At 39.5% G+C, this 20,585-nt stretch overlaps 1 protein-coding gene across 2 annotated transcripts; it reads right to left on the bottom strand.

Moving 5' to 3' along the window:
• Positions 1–1,370: 1,370 nt before the first annotated feature.
• On the bottom strand, positions 1,371–18,680 carry rbms1a (RNA binding motif, single stranded interacting protein 1a). Of its 2 annotated transcripts, none has more exons than XM_075484718.1 (14): positions 18,210–18,680; positions 16,312–16,472; positions 14,046–14,104; positions 12,316–12,407; positions 11,146–11,303; positions 9,547–9,626; positions 9,351–9,451; positions 8,841–8,890; positions 7,367–7,457; positions 5,944–5,994; positions 4,990–5,091; positions 4,332–4,400; positions 3,993–4,068; positions 1,371–3,289 (listed from the first exon to the last, which is right to left on the bottom strand). In XM_075484718.1, exons 1-13 carry the CDS (start codon positions 18,258–18,260, stop codon positions 4,000–4,002), a joined length of 1,134 nt encoding a protein of 377 aa, XP_075340833.1. In that variant the 5' UTR covers positions 18,261–18,680; the 3' UTR covers positions 1,371–3,289; positions 3,993–3,999. The 2 variants fall into 2 exon arrangements, with proteins under 2 accessions (XP_075340833.1, XP_075340919.1); XM_075484804.1 differs by having other exon boundaries at positions 16,312–16,454; positions 18,210–18,679.
• Positions 18,681–20,585: the final 1,905 nt, after the last annotated feature.

Here is a 20,585-nt window from a genome sequence, read left to right as displayed (position 1 = left end):
TACCATTTTTGTAAACCTTCGGCTTGGGGTACCTAGCACACAGGACCGGTTCCCTTGGGGAGGAGCCTGGAGTGCTGAGAAGGTGCAGGCTCTGCTCTCCGTTGTTGGTGAGGAGGCTGTGCAGTGGGAGCTCCATGGTGCTGTGCGAAACAAAAAAGTTTTCCAGCTGATTGCCGCAAAAATGGCAGAGTGGTTTCAACCGGACTGCGAGCCAGTGTTGCATTAAGCTGAAGAAGCTTCGGAGAGATCGACGTAATGATGCTTCGGCACGCACTCCGCCCACCCCTGAGGGTCCCCTTTGTACAGTGGGAACGCAAAGCTGACCCCAAAGCGACCCGACCTGTACCGATACGAAGTGACCCGAACCGTACTGAACGTGAAAACGAGGCTTTAGTCTTGCTGAAATAAGCAAGGTCTTCCCAGAAAACAAAAAAGGAATTGCAGTATATGTTGTTCCAAAGCCTGTATGCATTGTTCAACAATAATGGCACCTTCATTGATATGCATATTGTTCATGCCATGCACACTGATGTGTACCTCCATAACATCACATAAGCTGTTTTTTGAAGTGTGCTGTTAACAAACTGGTTGGTCCTCTCCTCTTCAGAATATAAATTTTCACGACAGATATGTATTTGTTTGTAAGGCAGTATTGTTTCAGGGCCCGAAGATCACAACAAGTACTTTTGCACCTTGTAAAAAGAGATCTTACAGGATTTTCTGGATTCTTAAATTATAATATGGATCTGTGTCAAAGAAACACCCTTTATGAGGGTGTTTTAGAGTTAAAACAATGCTTTTAACCTGTTGAACTATTCAGTGTTTCAGGGTGGTGAACCCCTCCTCTGCTTCATTTCTGAAAGACTTGGATTCTCTGAACGCTCTACTGACCTTTTTTAGCATTACACAATTTTTCCAGTCCTGTTAGCCCTCTCTTTTCAAAAACGATTTGCATCCATCAAGCGTCATTCTGTTTTTAATCAAATACAAGGTGATTGGCAAATTAGTGCTTTGGTTTTATTCCATCCATTTTCTAAACCGTAATTAAATTTGGGGAGCCTATCCCAGCTGTCATTGGGCAAGAGACAGGCCGCTAGCCCGTCACAGGGCCAATGTTTTTGTTTGTATTTTATGCAGCACCTTAACTTCTTTGGGTTGTAAAATAAATGATCCGCTACATTTGTGACTGTTCCTTTTTGAGCTTTTATGTTTAGATCTACACTAATATGTTTTTTCATTAACACATCAAAATAAATCACATGAGACCACATTTAACTTGTAAACCAGACTGTATAACAGCACAACTGTGCAACGGCAGGGAAATGTAAAAGCAAAGACACCCGTCAAATAAAAAAGACAGGAGCCAGATGTGAGAAAGAGAAGAGCATTTTATTCAGCACTTTTTTTTATTCCAATGTTTTCAAAGGAGAGAGCAAGGAAAGGATTGTTTGAGAATCAGAAGAAGGTGACAGGAGGAACAATTTTTTTCTTTCATTTTTAAATTTTTTTTATCCAGCAACAAATGTTCAGAAAGGGCAAGTACACTCAATAAAAGCCTAGATGTATTTTTTCTCTATGGTCAGCATCAACTGCTTTAGGTATGACTGATCGGTGCAAAGCATCACGACCAAACATTTTTGACCATTTTCCTTGTGTCATAGTAGTGTAGTGGTCTTTCATCAGAAAACTTTTAAAAAGAAAAGAAAAGAAAAGAAGAAAAAGAGCAAAATAAACAATACAACTCACTCGTCTTTCACTTTTGGCCCTCAATGTGAATAATTAACAAGAAATACATTTTCCTCATCAAATTCCAATAAAATATTGCTGTTTTTTTAAGTAGTTCAAATAGGATTGTTGCATAATTTTGCACGAGTGAGATTTGAGATACCAAAATTGGACTTAATTTCAACATGATTTTTGGAGAGCTTTACAGAAACAGGGTGAGAAGGATCTGTTTGAAGGCAGAACGATGTATGCTGCTTGCATTTACTTGTTTTAAGCAGATAGGTAACCAACTGTTTTACAGAGAAGCTGTCTTTGAATTTCTAAAATGGTGCATCACAAACTGAACAACAGTTTTAACCATGTTGAGAAAAATAAACACCAGCAGACAAAAGACAAATAAAGATGGAAATTAAAAAAAAGAGAAAAGCATGTCGTTTTCTTTTTGAAGATCAGGAGGAGAAATGCTGCATTTGGGAGACAAACGGCAGAAGTCCCGTTCAGCCAGCTCCCAAGCGTGGCTTCTGGTCTGCTTCGTCAGGGCTGGTGAGAAGGGGGCTTTACCCGCAAACCCCACAACACCAGCAGACTCCAGCAGAACCATGAGGTAGATTACTGGTCAAACTGACCACAAGAGAAAAGCAAACCTTCCTAAAAGATGCCCATTGGGTGTAAAACTTGTAATTTCCATAAAAGTACGGCTTTTGTTTCATGTCAGATTGTGACGCTTTAAAAAGAAGAAAAAACGGAAACAGGAAAATAAGAAAATACCTTGCTTTGAATTTGTCACCCTTTTTTTCCTCAGTATTGCCGTGGAACTCTCATTGTCTTTATTGCTACCAGACGACGAGATAGCGAAGCACTCGAATCTCCATGATTTCACGCACACGTTTGATCAATTGGGATTGTAGTATGACAACTGATCAAGTTTTATGATAAAAATGTTGGCGAATGTTTGATGTCACGTAAGGAAGGCACCGTTTCCAATAATAAATTCAATAATTTCCTAATGAAATGGTGATCTGTGTCAGCTGTCAAGTGCAGTTAAACGTAAACAAATTTTATGAGCTATTCTGTGGCAACTTTCAAAACCAAAGTGAAGTTAGTCTAAAACTTTAAACTTCAGTGCAAACAAGGTCTGCAAAGTTTTTCGTATACCACAAATGAAGGGACTATAAAATCATGGACACCTCAAGGGGGGAAAATATCTCTATCTCATGCATTTTAATGTCACATCATACTTGGGTGGGGAGGGAGCATGGTGTGATGGGGGTGGAAGAAGGGAGGGGCAGGGGGTCCTCTGGCAAGTGTTAGAGAAAGATTGAAAAAGAGAAAAAGAAGAGCATGTTGTTTCTTATCAAAATAAATCTAATTTTCTTTTCTTTTTCTTCGTGATTAACCAACTGCTTGAGTCCATTTGCACGTTTCAATTTCCACTACAAATGTTGGGTCTGTGCAAAAAAAAGTTCATGTATCTGGTCCAATCAGAGCAGGCGGTGGATATTATCCCTGTGATGTCAAAAGCAACTTCCCACCTGCCCTCTGGCTCACAGAGCAGTTATGTGGCCTGTAAATAGAGAAAGCAGAAGCACTCAGTGGGGCTGTAGCTATTTCTAAATAACTATCACATTGAAAGACGATTCTTTTTCTATGATTTATCTCTAAAAAGACTTTTTAAGACAACGATCTTAGTTCTAATATTTTAGCAGCTGTTACATATTAACAAACAAGGGTTCTTGAGCCACCCCTCATTTCTTTATATTTTGCCAGAAAAATGGGAAAAGGGTGAAACAATGTATTGAAGCCAGTGTTGATTTAAATGGAAAGACAGTATATCAGAAATATTTGGTATGAGCACCTGTATTCTGTGGTCTGAACCCTCTTAGACAAGCTTGTGATTTCTTTGAGGACACACTGAACACCATGCTGAGAAAAGGCCAAGCTTTTAGCTCATAGATCTTTGAGAATCACTGTGCAAAAATACCATTATAGTCCTGTTATAAACAAAATGATGCGTCTTTGCCACAGGCTGGCAGTAACAAACTGCCTAAAGATACTATTTCAAATAGATCCTGTTCAACAAAAAAGCAGCCAATGTCCAAAGAAAAACTTGGAAAGATCTTCAGAAAGCCTGGTGAACTGTTGCTCAAGACTGCTTTAAAAGATTAAAAGAAAGTCTGGGTCCTTGGATGCAACATATGTAGAAATGATGGGTGGCTCAAGGCTGCATTTATGCTGGAGGGCTTGCTCTCAGAAACTCAAAAGAGTACCTGTGTGTTACTTGCTGAGTTGACTGTAAGGAGATGAGTTGTTGGAAGAATCCACTTGCTGCGGCGTGCCGTTTTCCTGCAAAGCAAAAACAGCATCTCTCATTTCGAATCTGATAATAACTATCCTCTCTGTGAGCGCACTAAGATAATTGATAGTTTCAGAGGACAAACATTTAAAAGACAACTCAAGGCCTTGTGTATGGAGGACGTTTGGACTGGCACGGGCTGTTGTCATTTTCAGAAGTAATTACAGCTTTTAGATATATTGGTTAAATGGATACCAGCTGGGAGGTGAATGAATTATATATATTGTAAGAGATGAATTCAAGATGAACTTACAGGTGCTGCCTGCATGGGAGGATACTGAGGCATGTAAGCTCCCTGGACACTGGGGTTGGCAGCAATATACTGCAAGATAAGAAAAATGCAATAAAAAGATCCAAATGATTAAATGGCAGATTACATGAGGTCGGGCCTGATAAACAGACGTGCTTCTTAACTTTTAATTCATTTAACGCAGGGAGAGTTTAGATGCAGATACTCAGAAAATCTGAGATCTGGAGGTAACCTGTCTTTTTGTATGGATAATGCTCATCTGTTTGATTTAACTCATGTTGACCAAGACCTTTGATTTCTAGTAAAATTCTCCTTTACATATAACAGTTGTTTTTTTTATTATCATATATTTCTAATTTCAACCTGATCTCAACTTCCTTTATACATTAGGAACTATTAATGCTGAGATTATCATGCATAGTACAATGCAATCCTCTCTGAAAAATCAATTGTCAAAAACAAAGATTTCAACTTGCTAATTCAAAAATATGTGTGTGAAATGACAAATTAAGAAAATTCTCCAGGGAACACCTCTTGCTTTCAGGTCCATAGAAACTAACGTTCAGTCTTAATATGAAGTGATACTGGTTTCTTTAATTATGCCACAGATATTTATTTAACCAGTGCTGTCTGTTGAAGGGTATCCCATAATGCCACTCACAGTTCCAGCATTTCCCAGTGACAGTTGTCCCATCTGCTGAGTAATCATGGTCGTTGGGTGCAGTGACATGGAGGGATCCACAGAGGGAGACATCACAGCAGCCTGCAACACAAGGCAGTCTAGGCTTTACCTTGTGTCACATGATAAAAGTTTTACTAACTCAGTCAACTGTTCCGACGAACACCAACACAACAAACTGGACAGCAGCAACAGTAACTGGCAGATTTGGGCAAAAATAGAAGCAGAATCTGAAAGTTATGGTTGCAGCTCAGCACAGACTGGGAAGTTTGGCAGGAGGAAAAGACAGAAGCTTGACAAAATGTCAACTTAAAATTCATACCACAAACTGAGAGACTATAGTATTGTATTGTAAAATACTTTATGTATTAAGAAGAAAAAATAAGATTTGTAATATCCAAAATTTCCCAAAATCTGTAATCAGTATGACTTGGACAGCTCTCGTTAATTTTCAGATGGAGTGTCTTCCTTCGAACATGAATGCCTTTTGGGAATAGACCATTTCCTAGCAAAAAGAGGGGGAGGGGGCAGATCAGCAGAGACACTTGTTCCAGTGGAAACCATCTGTTGGAAGAGTCAAAGAGTCACAAGACTGTCTCTGCTTCAGGCATTTCCTGCTGGATCCACACAGAGGGAGGAGGCAGCCGCTGAATGTCTCTTTAGTTGTTCCATTTCTCTTTTATACACCAAACACCAAAACACACGCATTTATAACATGTCACATAGAGTAGCTTTTTCTTTTCTTTTCTTTTCTCAGCTCAGTCTTTCTCTTACTATATGTTTTGGGGAAGTTTGTTATTGGGTTGAGTGTGTGAGCAGGGCCGGCTGAACAGAATGTGAGCTGCAGTGAGCTAAGAGCTTTGGCTTGGGCTGTACGACACAGACATTTCCTGTACACAGAACAGGAGGCGGCGTATAGTGTTGCCGTTCCCTTACCGGGTGTTGCATGATGTATGGTTGATGTGCCACCCAAGAATGACTCTGCACCTAATGGAGGGTGAGACAGGGAGGAGGAACAAAAGAGAAAGAGAATTAAATGGATATGTTACAAATTAACCGCTACAATAAAAAAATAAAAAAATTGTGGATGAAGATGCAATCATTTTACTGATTTAAATCAGTAAGTGGAGCTCCACGTCTATTAACCCATCCATCAATTCTGAAACTGCTAATCCAGCTCAGAGATTCCGGTCAGCCACAACATTTTAGTTCAAGCCTGATTCACCCTCCGTCTCACTCAGGAGCTTTCAAAGTATTATTGTATGATTGTCTTTTCTGAGCATGTTACATTCTATTTATTTTTTGCTCACGTGTAACCGTTAAATATTCAACCTTCCAAGCTTGTGTGTGTAACCTGTGTTAATCAAACTACTGGCGTCTAGCAGAGGCCTCTTGGCTTTCTAATCTTTACTCCACAGCACTAAGAAGCACTTCTACAACCCTGGCAGGACAAGGGAAGTTGCAGGTTTCGAGAATAATGGATGCATCAAGAACAACAGGACCTTAGGATGAGGTGAAGGAGCTGGATCATAAAGCTGATACATAACAACTAGATGTACTAAAATTTGAGAAAGTAAAAGAGTTGCTTGTTTGTGTCTGGTAGAGACAATCTTTTGTCTCAGTATGTGATCATTGAGAAAGCTTCATGGAGACTCAGGTGTTGAATTCGGTAATAAATGTGACCTGCAGGGAACTAACACCTTTTTTCTAGGGTTAAAATGTGAGACTAAAGACAACACTATTAGCCAAGGTAATGGATCGGTGTTCATAGTCATCGTAGTACTTTTATGTTGCATGGTTAGTGATAAAAAAAATAAAAAAGACCTAAAGATAACTTTTAAGCATATCATCAAGTCTTAACACAGCGGGAATATCTACCAGAGAGGTCTGGCAGCGCTAAACATTTTCTCAGGATGTATAGGGTTATAAAACATCTCTTATGCTTTGCAATCCAGCCAAACAAAACTCCACAAACTCGTCTTATCAAGTCAGGCATCTCAGAGAATGAAATGTTAAAGTGGGGATTTTCTTTCGTCCACTTCATACCTCTGACATTCAAAGTATATTCTCAGATTAGATGATCTCAAATTGGCCTTGCTCTCATTACACTGAAAAATGAAAATGGTAAGCCACTGTAAAATGGAGTGACAGCAGTGTCAGGTGCCCATGGATGGTTTAACACAGATTCTTACATCTCTAACACCTGTACAACCCACACAAAACTAAGAATACACCCTTACCCACAAATACACACCATAATCTCAAATGCAAAATAGAGAAGAGCAAGACAGTTAGAGGGACGATTTATATTCAATTCTGGTCATATTTATCTTTGACTATTGATGGAACTCTGCAGTACCTGGTAAGCAGAGACTGGGGACATGTAGGGAGACATTGCAGGCTGCACGGTCATTATCCGGTTGGTCACTGGATATGGTGAAGGATAATACCTAAGAAACAGATAGCATTACAACACAAAGCTCAAGCATTATGAGGATTGAAAAAGGTTAAATGAAGTCAGGAACTGCTATAACGGTGCTTCAATGTGTGTGAGGTCTCTGAAATGATCTAAATTCTCGAGAAATATGATTGCATTATTCGGTTTTCCACACATCTTAAAAGTGGATTTAAACAAATGAGACACATGTTCATACTTGGCCATTTATTTATTGAGGAAATTATCTAATTTTATATAACTGTGAGTAGCGAAAGTGTGTGGACCTTTATAAGTCGCAGTTAATTTGACAGTGAAATTAGCCTGGTGTTTTGAATCAATATAATAGCTGTCAGGTGTGAGAGGGAGTTTAGAATTCTATGAAAGAGTTTAACAGCAAGTTTGTGAAAGCAGGGCAACTAGGCTTCTTTTCTTTTGTTCTTAAAACTATTTCACCTCTCATCCAAATTGTTTCTTCAATTCAAATTGACTTTACATTATTTCCAACTGAAGCAAGCGTTTCAGATGAATAATATTATATAAGTACTTTGGATTACTATGAGACATCTAACTATCTATGAAGAAAGACTGAGAAATGTTACAAAACCATCTCTGAAAAAATGTGTACAAATTGATCAATAAATGCAAGGTCTACAAGCAAGGTCTGTAATACTGTGTGATGCCAGGAAAACCCTGGAAAAAAACAATACTGTGAACGGAGATCTGCAAAGATAGGCTGTGCCCTTTCCTATCTGTGAAAGATGGTGTTGACAGTATCATGGTTGGAGCCAGTTTTGCTGCATGTGGGTCATGGCAGATTGCCATCATTAATAATAAAACAAGATCTGAATTACAGCAGCAAATCTTTAAGGAACATGTGAGGACATCTGTCCATAAACTAAATCTAAAGAGAAAGAGAGTCCTGCAGCAAACCAATGACCCCAAGCAGACCCGTCCTTCTATCAAAGACATGGGCAAGTCAAAGCCGTGAACTTAATGGAAAAATGTTAAGCTTTGAAGTTGTGATGAAGAAATTTAACAACATCCCATAGTTGAAGATATCCTGGAATGAGGAATGAGCTACAATTCCACCAAGTTGCAGGACTGATCAACAGCTACAAGAAATGTAAAAGTGCAGTTGTTGCTGCACTACGGGGTAACTCCAGATCCAGAAAGCAAAAGATAACCTACCTTCGACACTCACATATATTTAACATTGGATTATATGCCTCAATAAATAAAATATGATGAAAGTATGATGCTTTAGCTTCATTTGTATAATTGTCTTTTCTTTAAGTATTTTGGGGACATGTGTAAAAAGATCTGATCATGTTGTCATATTCATGAAGAAACGGAACATTTTGAAGACTTTACAAACTTTGAAACACTACTCACTCACCCATTCTGTATGGCTGCTGAAGAGGGGTCATAGGTGAGAGTCATTGCACCCTAACGTGACAAAAAGATTTATTACAAATTCATGTCTTACCACTGTATTGTAACAACTGAAAACAACATTAGATTTATCAGTTTTACTGAGTAAATATAGGTGTAATCTTAGTCCGATTAATGTTACTTTTTGCTTTAATTTCCTCCCGCACTGAATTGCTTAACAAAATCCAGACATAGTCTGGTGTACAGATGGGAACAGTTCTGATGTGATTTTGAGTCAGAAACTTGGAATGCAAGTCAATTAAATTAGAATAAATGGACTGATTTCTCTAATTTTGCACAGTAAATGTTTTTCTGAGGGAATTCTGTTGTTGACAACAAAGAATTTAACTTTGTTGGTTCTCTTTTCCTTTTTACAAGGTTAAAATATCTTGTTGCAGCCCTTTTTTAACAGAATTTATGAGGTTATGTGAGCCTATAAAGGCTGGACATATTAATATGACCAGCATTCACGTACTAGTCTGAGATCTGCCGTCTGTCCATTGGGAACAAATCCACTGTGAGCGTGTTTCTTCCTTTGACTGTCCGCAAACTTACACAGCAAGGGCTGAGATGGGGCTGTGGGCAAAGCACAACAACAACAACTAGTCAACAATGAATCATCATCGCTTCCACAGTTGGAAAGTGTACAGAAAAGTGAAACTCTTTCTTACCCAGAGCTCCAGAAGCTAACTTTATGAACTTTCCATTGAAGTGGGAGATGACTGCGTTGCACTGCTCTGTTGTGTCCATCCTGACAGGGAAGAAGATGATGCTATCATCAATTCAATCAAACAGAGACAATCTACAGTAAGACTTTCTTCAACAGTAAGTGGTATTGTTAGGCATAACTGGAAGACTCTTGAGCTCTTTCATGTGAAAGTCAAAGAATAGTGTCAAGTTAGGAATCACATTACTGGTTGTGTATGCATATGGTGGAACAGGATTGAATCAGTATATCAGGCTTTGTTCCTTTGTTCCATTTTAAAGACAATGCTTGGACCACAAAACCCAAAGATATACGGTACTGTGCAAAGCTCTTGAGCCGCCACTCATTTCTTTATATATTTTGCCCAAAAAACGGCAAGCGTGTGCAGTGGTTTATTGAATCATGAGCAAACATAAATGGGGATACAAGTACATAAGGCAAAGACATAGTTTGTACAATTGTAATGAGCTTGAAAGTCAGTATTTGCCATGAGCACCTTTATTCTTCAACACAGCCTTTTAGACAAACTTTCTTCTCATTTCTTTAAGTAGTCTTCAGGAATAGTTCTCCGGGCTTCTTGAAGGACATTTAAAGCTCTTTTTTGGATGTTGGCTCAATTTTCGTTCTGTCAAGATGATCCCACACTGCTTCAATAATGTTGAGACCCAGACTCAGGGGAGGATTCATCCCTCCATAAGACCTGTTGCAACATACTTTCAGTCCAGTTCTTTTGTCATTTGGCATGAATCAACCTTTCCTCCCTGTTTACCTTTTTTCTGTTTTCGTTCCATTTTTTTTTAACCGTTTTCCCTGTTCCAGTAACTAAGTGCCAAGAAATACAATTTCAAATAGGGTCTTTGCTAAGTTGTGTGTTATATGATGTCACAACACTGGTTCATCCCTGCCTTTTTTATGGTTGAATGATTCATAGTTCAGTGTTAAGTGCCTTAATACTAAAAAGAAAAAAACAGCCGGACTGAAGATGTGGAAAAAGAGTGGAAAAAGCTGTCAATGTCCTAAGAAAACTTTGAAAGACCTTTAGAAAGCCTGGAGGACTATTGCTTAAGACCACTTGAAAAGATGAAATGAAAGTCTGGCTACTTGGAAGCAACATATAAAGAAATGAGGGGTGGCTCAAAACTTCTGTACAATACTGTAAGTCAACATAAACACAGACTACATGTAACCTGTGCGCTGATCTGATTTTCTTTTACAAACTTTCTGCCAGCACTGATAACACAGAATCAATTCCTGCAAAGACAGCGACACAGAAGCAACCCAGTTTAATGAGTTTGAGAGTGGGAACTGTTCAATTTGAACTGCAGAAAACCTCAACCTCCGACAGTGATTATGGTGTTATATTCAAGAACATACCATAACTGTGAAGAATATGTTGCTAATCTTAATTTCAATAAAAACGTAACAGTTGCTCCAAAGTGCTGCAATGAGGCACAAGGTAACATTACTAGAGGTCATTGATTTGCTGAAGGCTTATTCCACAACTACTTCAAAGGTGATGTAATTGAAAAGGAATGAATGTGCTTTGTTTTCTCCTGAGACCGACCTGGCAAAGCCCACGCCTCGGCTGTTACCGCTGTAGTCTCGGAGGATTCGAGTGGAGACCACCTGGCCCAAGGGTTGCAGCATCTTCTCCAACTCTTTCTCATCCACGGAGAGAGGCAAGTTGGAAATGTAAAGATTTGTGGGGTCCTGCTCCTGTTGCTGCTCTCAGAAAAGAAAATGGAAAAGAAGAAGTGTGTTGAATGAATAAGTGTTTTCTAGTTTGTTTGGCATGTGGAAATGGCTAAATTCAAGAGGAAAAAAACTGAAAAATGCAGTCATGTGCTTCACAGAAAAATCAAAGTCTGACACAATCCGTTTTTCTCCACATAAAGTTGTGTTCGACTAACATTTAGTTAAATAAACATTTACAAGCTCTCCTGCACACACACTGAAGCACACTTCATCTGCACTGCGCAGCAGCTCAGCGCCTCTACGGTCTCCTCTAGAAACAGCAGGAGAGCAGTGTCGCCATGGCTACCACAACACACAAACTGTGTTCTTCCATGTTTGTTCCACACAGAGCAGCCACATGCAGGTCTCCAGTGAGTAACCATTCATCAGTGACCTCTCACTCATATATTTAGGCAGAGAAACAGCAACACAGCTAGGGAAATGGGTGTGTCCGAACAAAATTTGACGATAAAGAGAATCTGAGACAAATCACAAATGTGGTGCAGATATCCAGATAAATATCCAGTTGGTCATCAAATACTATCGTTGATGTGCTGTGCTTAACCTTCAGTTGTTCTTAGGAGACCAAGAAAGGCTCAGAGCAGTAGTGCTGTTGACACTATGTCAGTTTGCATAATTTGGATATGTAAACAGACAAAGAGACTGCAATAATGCTGGTAAACTCTGTACAATCGGTGTAACCAAACCAGAAGTGAGGTGGCAGAGAATGAGCGGGTGGGCTTGTGTGTAACGTGTCACAGTGACTGACAGGTTATTTGGCAGAGAGATAGGTGACATCTGGTTTCTTTAGTGAAAGTAAATGAGGTCACGGAAGGAACAGCTTGACAGCTGAGGACATGTGACCTGTCTAATGCCATTCTCCAACACACACCGGACACAAGCACACATGCACTAAAAAAGCATGCGTACGAAGAAATGTTCACAAGCATGACAAACATGCACACTCACAGACATACACATGTGCCTGTAACAGACTCACCTTGGCCATCTGGGCCTGTATGCCGCTGGTTTTCAGAGCATGTACTGCCTTTAAAGCAGCTGCTGGGCTGTCGAAGTCGACAAAGCCGTAACCTGTCGTTTGCAGAGCAATATTCATATCAGCAGCCATTAAATTAGAACAACCACTTTTCAAACTATTTCCACTGTCACCAAGAAACAAATCATGATAACAAGACATTCAATCGTAATTTCATTCATTAGGACACAAACATGTTGTTAAAGTTACACTTTAAAGAACCAAACATATATACAATCTTAAAGAACTGTGTTACCAATCTGCCTTTTCACATTCTTTCCGAGAATTAGGACGATACCATTCTCATCAGTGTACAGTAAATTTACAAATGGAGCCAACTGTAACTGAGCTAACTGAGCCAAAAATCTGCATAGCAGCACCTATAAACCTGACTAATTAGAAAATCACAACCTGTTTGTTTTCTCAGGACAAAATGTGTAATGACTTTCTGATGTCAAAATGTTAAACCAAATCCGTTTTTTTTTATGTCTGACAGCTCATGATAAAGTAGCTTGCATATATTTGAACCATTTCCCAGTACATGTATATTGCTTCTATATACTGGTTCTTCTCCTCCACCACAGTAGAGCAAGGCGAGGTATGAGATTGTTGCTGTTTGTTTGTTTGTCTTATTTCTTTCTCTGTCAGCAAGATCATGCTTAAGTGACCAAGCCAAATCTTAAGACACTTTTTGGAGTGGAATCTTGTGTGTAATGGAAGAACCCATTAAAAGTTTTTTTTAACTCTGCATCACTTAAAGCCATAATGTGTAATATTTCACGTTGTCTATTAACAAATTTGAGTCTTATCATTCACAAGTATTACCTCAATCGTTATTAATTACCTCCATCACAAAAGTGCAGTGTTCTTATATTCTTTATATTCAGCATACGAATGTACATAAGAGTGTTACACTCCAATGAACGTCTCCATGTTGCTCCGCCATTTTAAAACTACGGGATTTGTAGAAGGACATGTCATCAGCTTCGCATTTTCCGTTTCCACATTGGAAACGGAAAATGCGAAGCTGATGACATGTCCTTCTACAAATCCCGTAGTTTTAAAATGGCGGAGCGACATGGAGACATTCATTGTCCGTGAAATATTACACATTATAGCTTTAAAAAAATCAAATTGCAATATAGGTCACTGGCATAAGTGGAGGGTGTGGTCTCAATAGTTTCATATAATCTAGTCAGTTACTGTTTTCCATTTACTTCCATAAAGAGTGCCAATCTGTTTGTGGAGCCTCTAATCCATCATAATCTGCTTTTGTTTTTGACAAACTTCTGCTACCATGGCGTTGAAATGCAGCAAAGATTTTGCAAATCAATCTGCCGCGATGTCATGCAACAGAAGTTGGACAAAAATAGAAGAAGGCACATTCACTGTTCACAATGATGGATTATCAACTCAAACAAGTACCACATCACCACAAATTGATTTTCATACACCATGGAAGTTAGTAGAAGCTGGAATCTGCCTAAAATTCAACATGGTTTTTTCAGGGAAATCATCTAGTATCAGAGAAAACAAACAATTACTTTAACTGTCCAACTAAAAAACATATCATGTGATTCTCCATGCTTAATTTCAAGCTACATTCTTAAATTGTTGTTTTTTGGGGGTTTTTTTGGAATTGTATAAGCTCTTAACAACGACAGCTGGTAGTATGAGTTGATGATCTTACTGACCTTTACACTTGTTGGTTGTCTTGTCCAGGATTGCCTTTGCAGACTGAATCTTTCCATACCTGGATGTATAACAAAATTATTGTCAAAAAGCTTTAAGATCATTGTGAGTGTCAGACAACTTTCTTTGTAGGGGAATTCATACGAGGTTTGTCGTTCATCATAGCTGTGAGATCAAAAAAGACGGCTCCAGCACAATAGAGCAATTCATGAAGACAATAAAAGCTGGTTATATTCATGGAGATTGGTAGTTGCAGGGGCACTTGTCTGCTCTTTCCCACATTTTTGCAAAGAATATGAATCAATTTTAAATACTCCAGGCTTTGTTTTAAAAAACTAGTTTCAAGGACTCTACAGTCAAGTTGAAATGTGACACAAACTGTGAGCTGTTCTCGGGACACGCAGACCATAGAGACAGAAAGCCGAGCTTACATCACCATTCAGTCCTTGTTGCTATGAAAAGCGCTTTCATTTCTGCTTTGTGCTGGCAAACACCACCGGGAACATGAACAAAACACAGGCAAACAGGACACAAACAGCTGTTGCTGCTGCTGGTTACATGGGTGAATGCCTTCTCTTCCAATATGCTTCTCAATTAGAAAGCGAAAAAATGAGACAAAACTCGACTAATTGTGGCATCCACCACACAAACCACTTGAGCCTGTAGTATCAACTTGTATCAAACACTGGACAGCTTTGCATGACTGCTTTGTTCTTTCCAGAAAACAATCATTTTACAGCACACTACGCATACCAAAGTTGAGCTATTGTTTTTCCATGTGTTTTTGTTTATAGAGGTTTGGGCAGTTTATGTCTCAGCGTACACTATGGTTAAACCAGCGTGCATTTTTGAAATTCCAACAATCAGGTTTTTGTACTAAAACCGCTGACAGTCTGTTCTTCTTTCTGTCAAATTTAGATTTGATTTATCTACGGAAAAAAACGCTTCAAAATCCTATTTATTCAGTACATTTTCCAAAAAGTCTCTTTTTATCAATGGGAGAAATCAATCAGAAACAGCTATTATTCTGTTAGAGTGAACCGTGCTGTCACCCATAATGATTACATATTTCATTTCAATAAGTTACAGTGAATATAGACACCTCCACTCATATCTATGAAGCTATGGCCCACACCTGGTTAGCTTAGCTTAGTTTAGCACAGAGGCTCGAAAAATGGGGAAATTGTTTGCCAAACCAAAGTTAACAAAATAGTCTTGTTAAAAGTGCTTAAAAAACATGTATTAATAAAGAAGTGGCTGTAACCACTGTGACATTTCCCACTGGTTTGTGGGTGTAAATGTTACATCTTATTGATCTTTTTGGAGGTAAAAGTGACCATCTTTGGAAAAGACAGTGGAGCTGCTGTGTGATGTGACGCCTGACTTGACTGAAATACCTCTTTTGATGTCTAACATCAGCTTGATTGTGAATAATTCTTTTCCAAAAGACAACTAACACCATGGTTGATACATGAATAGGCATTTACAGGTTGATGAGAGGTGATGCAAGCAAATACTATTGTGGATTACAAAAGGTGATTGAATATCATTGAAATGTCACTATTTTCACGATGCTAATATAAGGGTGAAATGGTTAGTGCAGGACCAGCAGAAGCCACTATCTTACCTTCATAAAACCAGTTTATTTGAAGTGAAATACTATGAATCCAACTGAGGTTTAGTCATTAGGCCATTCAGAGCATCCCAGCACCATATGTTGGTATTTTATTTTTGTGAGCTATCTTCAGTTTTCTTACATTGAAGTACTGTTGGAAGAGACTTCAAGATTAAAATGGTGAAACAGTTATACACTTATATTACCTAAGAGAGCTTGGCATGTTTTCAGTTTGGAAATCAGACAGGAGGACTGGCATTGAACTGCTTTTACTGGAAACTTATCTATCTATCTATCTATCTATCTATCTATCTATCTATCTATCTATCTATCTATCTATCTATCTATCTATCTATCTATCCATCCATCCATCCATCCATCCATCCATCCCAAAACAGTTACTGGTCTACTGCAGTCTTTATCATTTCATCAACACTCAACACTAAAAGAACATCCTATGGTCTTCGTATTTGCATATCCAACATTAAACCAGATAAATGTCTCATGACTCTTGTCAAGAAAGAGACCTGTTTATTTTCAATTGGGAATTTTTTTTTATTTTCACGTAAATTTTGCAGTAACTTTATTTCTGTAGATTGCTCACCGTACGACTATTCTTGTGATGCTCATACTGTATGTGTATGTGTACTCACTGGTGACAGAGTTTAACCAAATCCAGGTCTGTAGTAGCAGGAGGCAGGCCGCGGATGTAAAGGTTCGTTTTGCTGAGCTGCTCCAGGCCTGTGCTGCTGCTGTTGCTGCTGCTACTGGGACTGGACGGAGTCATGGGGTAGGACTGCACACAGGAAACCCACTGTTAGGAAGTGTACAGGACCTAGATAATCTAATTTAAACCCAGGTCAACAGCAATCACAAGAACATCTCATCTGTGTGAAATGAAAACAGAGAAGCACAGACGAAGAATAATCTGACCTCACGATCTTATGCTACATGCTGCTATCTAAGCACTGCTCATCCACATAGGAGGCAGTTATTGTAACATCCCTAAGACAATAACAGGGTCCAGAGGTAGCAGAAAAGTAACTTATGTACTGTGCATTTATACGGTACTTATAGATCATTTTATGATACTTTTTATGTTATTTCTTTTAAACATTTCAGATAGAAATATGGTGTATTTTACTCCATTAGATTTATATAATAGTATAGGAGTCTTATTAAACAAACATATTACCACTTCTACCTGAGTGGAAGATTTTTTTCTTCAACTGTTCCGATTTTTGGTGGCAGGTTGATTTGACTTTAAGCTCCCAGCTATTGTAAAAAGATGAATCCATGCACCAAAATTCTAAAGAACACATTCAAAGAGAGATATTATTCCTGTAACAGGGCCTTTATGAATCACAGTGTGATTAAATCTGTGTTCACATCGTACATCCTGCTTTGGTGTTCATCGGAAATCCAGTTTTCTTCGTAGTTGTGAGCCATGCCCAACCACACTGCCTCGCAAAGCATTTCCTTCCCCTTACTCATTCATTAAAATCGCTCCCAGCCACCCCAAACCCTCTCCAGATCAGATCAAAGGCAGAGCATAGCAGAATCACACCATCTGTCCATAACCAAAGGACAATCCTCTTCAAGAGCCAAAGATATGCAACTCTAGCCACGCCAATAAAAAAAATAAACCCAAAAAAACAGAGCTATTCTCTCACAGTCATGTGATGTTAAATGTTAAGATGAAGAACTGGTGGCTGTGGCAGAAACATCTGTGAGATCTGTTATGTGCTCCAATATATTCTGTTTGTATGCTGGAGAGCATGAAGGGTCTGCATCTCTGAGGGCAATCTGCAGCTGATTAATACTAAAAACTCATATTTCTCTGCAAGGGTTCATATGAGATTGGTTTCACATACAGTGAAATAAGCCCTCAATCCACTTGATCTTACACAGGGCTTACATGTCCATCATCAGAGGTCAAAACGAGGGCTGCCTCTCTTCTCCCTGCGTCTGCTTTTTATTCCCATCTCCCACCTAAATCAAAAGGTGTGATGGTGGAGCAGCCTTCCAATTATCGCTCTGTTCACCTGAGAGGTCAAGATGAAGAATGCAGGCAGCACACCGCCATACTGTACATTACATTAGTGCATGTAGCCCTCTCTGTGGCCATTCTGGATTCACCAGGATGCATTAACCTATGAAATTGACTACAGTTACCGTCATACATATTGACCAGAGTTGGCCACTGACTGAGCAAACAAGGTTATACGGAAATAATTATTTAAGTATCGGTTGTAGAGCCGTAGATCCGGGCCAGCTGCTGTTTTATCTCTCCGTGTGGCCTATCAGAGCATCGGCTTGACAACTGCTGAGAGCCGAGGATCTAATTAGTAAGGAATTTAATTAATTTGGGATTTAAAAAATGTGGTGTGAATACATAGGGTGCATTCTATACGTGATACCCAGAGAGGGCTTTCCAATGTCATGTGCGGCTGCTATTATTCAGTCAGTTTATTCAAGTGGGAGCAATAAAAAGTAGGCAGAAAATAAATCATCTCTATGTGTGAGTGTGTGCGTGTGTGTGTTGGCCTACCTGTTTACGATTGGTTGTCTTCAGTGGGTTGCCTGTGTTTGCAAAGATCATCCTGGAGGTTACAGATGTATTTTAATTCCTAATGAATTGCAAAGACGAGCCACGAGAGACGGAAATCGAGCGCTGAGAGGGGCTTGAAAAATAAACCAGTCGCTTTATAATATCCGCATACTGAACGGGCTGGTTAGCAGCAAAAAAAGCCTCGGTATTTGATAGGTATACTGACACATCTATAATACAGTCAGATGCACACCAGGCGATGGACCAACCCTCCGGTCCGGTTCATTGATCTACGACGTCCTGCTGCAGACCGCTCGGCAGTCCCACCTACTACAGACCGAACCATCTCCGCCTCTGCAGGGTGTTCCACATCAAATAAACTGCGTGGCCGCCTCTTTAAAACTCGAACTGGCCCTTTGTTTTCTACCACAAAGGCACGTCGAGACGTCTGGGTTCCGTGGCTCACTTTTTAATGGCGCACAAAGTGATTTGGGGTTTGATTTTAAGGCTCACAATGAGATGGGCTGAACGCTCATCGCCTTTCACGGTGTTGTCGTCCGCACATACCAAGCATTCCTCACCCCCACCTCCTCCAAACACACTCGCACACACACACACACACACACACGCACTCTCTTCCCCTTTATGCCCTTCCCCCCATCCAACATACATGTCAGAGATTCAGGATGCAATGAAATAAGCAGCGACTGGTCCGGTCAGGAGGTCACAGTCTCCCTTTAAACCCAACTCTGGTGTGTGTGTGTGGGGGGGGGATTATTAAGCAAAATAGCGGGCAAATATTTGGAAACAAAGAGATAACATCCCCTCTCGGTTTTGTATGTGCTATTTTCTTGAACGTAGTCAGCATCTATATGACTCCATGCGTGCAGGTCATGTGACATCAATGTTTAATGGTGATGAAGCAGAAAGAAAATACCTACACCTGTGATGAACTTGCAGATCAAGAGAGCCGTTTCGATATGCATCTCTTTTTTTTTTTTTTTTTTTTTTGCTGTTGTGTTATTTGTTCAAGGGTAAACTAATCTTTTCCACGCGTGGAATACAAATAACGCACAGCTCTAAGAGCTGGAAAAAGAGGAACTACAGCTCTCCAGCTCAGGTTTCCGGTGCTTTAAAGATGAAGCGGTTTGTTGTAAACTCAGCTTTGTCTTCATTTCTGATCATTTCTGATTCCCTGGCTGCGCAGGTGAGAATTTGTAAAAACTACCTTTAAATCTTAAGTAATGCAGAGATGCACTACTGGCTCAGTAAAATCATCATAAAGTACATTAAGCACTGCATTACAGGGACATAACATCAAGATATCAGTATTTCTAAAATGCTTGTTTTGGATTGCATGCATTTCTATATGAAAATCTTTGATTTATTGGGCAAATAAACTTTACTTGGCATGAGAGACTCTTGTACTACTACTACTTGTAAGACTATAGACTGTTATTACACTGTTACATTAAACATTAACACGTGAAGCCTAATATGGCCACTCTTCTTTATCTATCTATCTATCTATCTATCTATCTATCTATCTATCTATCTATCTATCTATCTATCTATCTATCTATCTATCTATCTATCTATCTATCTAGAAGGCCGTGGCCACTCAAAAACATTGGTGGAACTGATAGCTGGAGGGGTGTCAGTCCACCTTGTCACGGCCGAGGTGCCCTTGAGCAAGGCACCGTACCCCCACGCTCCCCGGGCGCTGAATGGCTGCCCACCGCTACAGGTTGGCATCTGTCTCTGAGTGTGTGACCCTGTGCATGTGCATGTGTGAGTCAACAGGTGCCAACCTGGATGGGTTAAAAGCGGAGGACAAATTTCGTGTGTATGCATGTATGCGTGACCAATAAATCGGATCTTAATCTTAATCTTAATATCTATCTAGATATCTAGATCCCAAACTATTGGCACCACATTTAGGAGTGTATACTGGCCAAAATATTGTGGGAGATATTATCACAACTGTGCAGAGGTCATCTGAAATATCTTCGAGTCTTGAGTTTGGACGTTTGACCTGTAGCTTCAGCCTCAGTTCAATGCAGAACTGAAACATATTGATACAGAAAAAAAGTGCTTGTGTGAAACTATCAGACTGTGGGAGGTTGTCTCTAATGTTAAAGCTGTTCAAGAGAAAACCTTCTTTGCTCTTTCAAGAGGTGGGTATTTGTTGAATAGTGTCATTTTGTATGCTTTTTTTCCCCTCTTTTCTTTTTGAACCAATGTCACCTTTTTCTTTGTCATCCTCAGCTATTATCCAGAACCGAACCACTTACTTTGCGTGGCGGCATATGGTGTGCATCTTTAACTATTATCAGTAGTTTTTGTGTTTATTCAGTCACTTTCAGGACAGAGATT

This window comes from Odontesthes bonariensis, chromosome 1 (genome assembly GCF_027942865.1).
Source record: "Odontesthes bonariensis isolate fOdoBon6 chromosome 1, fOdoBon6.hap1, whole genome shotgun sequence".
Classification (NCBI taxonomy): Eukaryota; Metazoa; Chordata; class Actinopteri; order Atheriniformes; family Atherinopsidae; genus Odontesthes; species Odontesthes bonariensis.
This window is presented reverse-complemented; position numbering and strand designations above follow the sequence as displayed.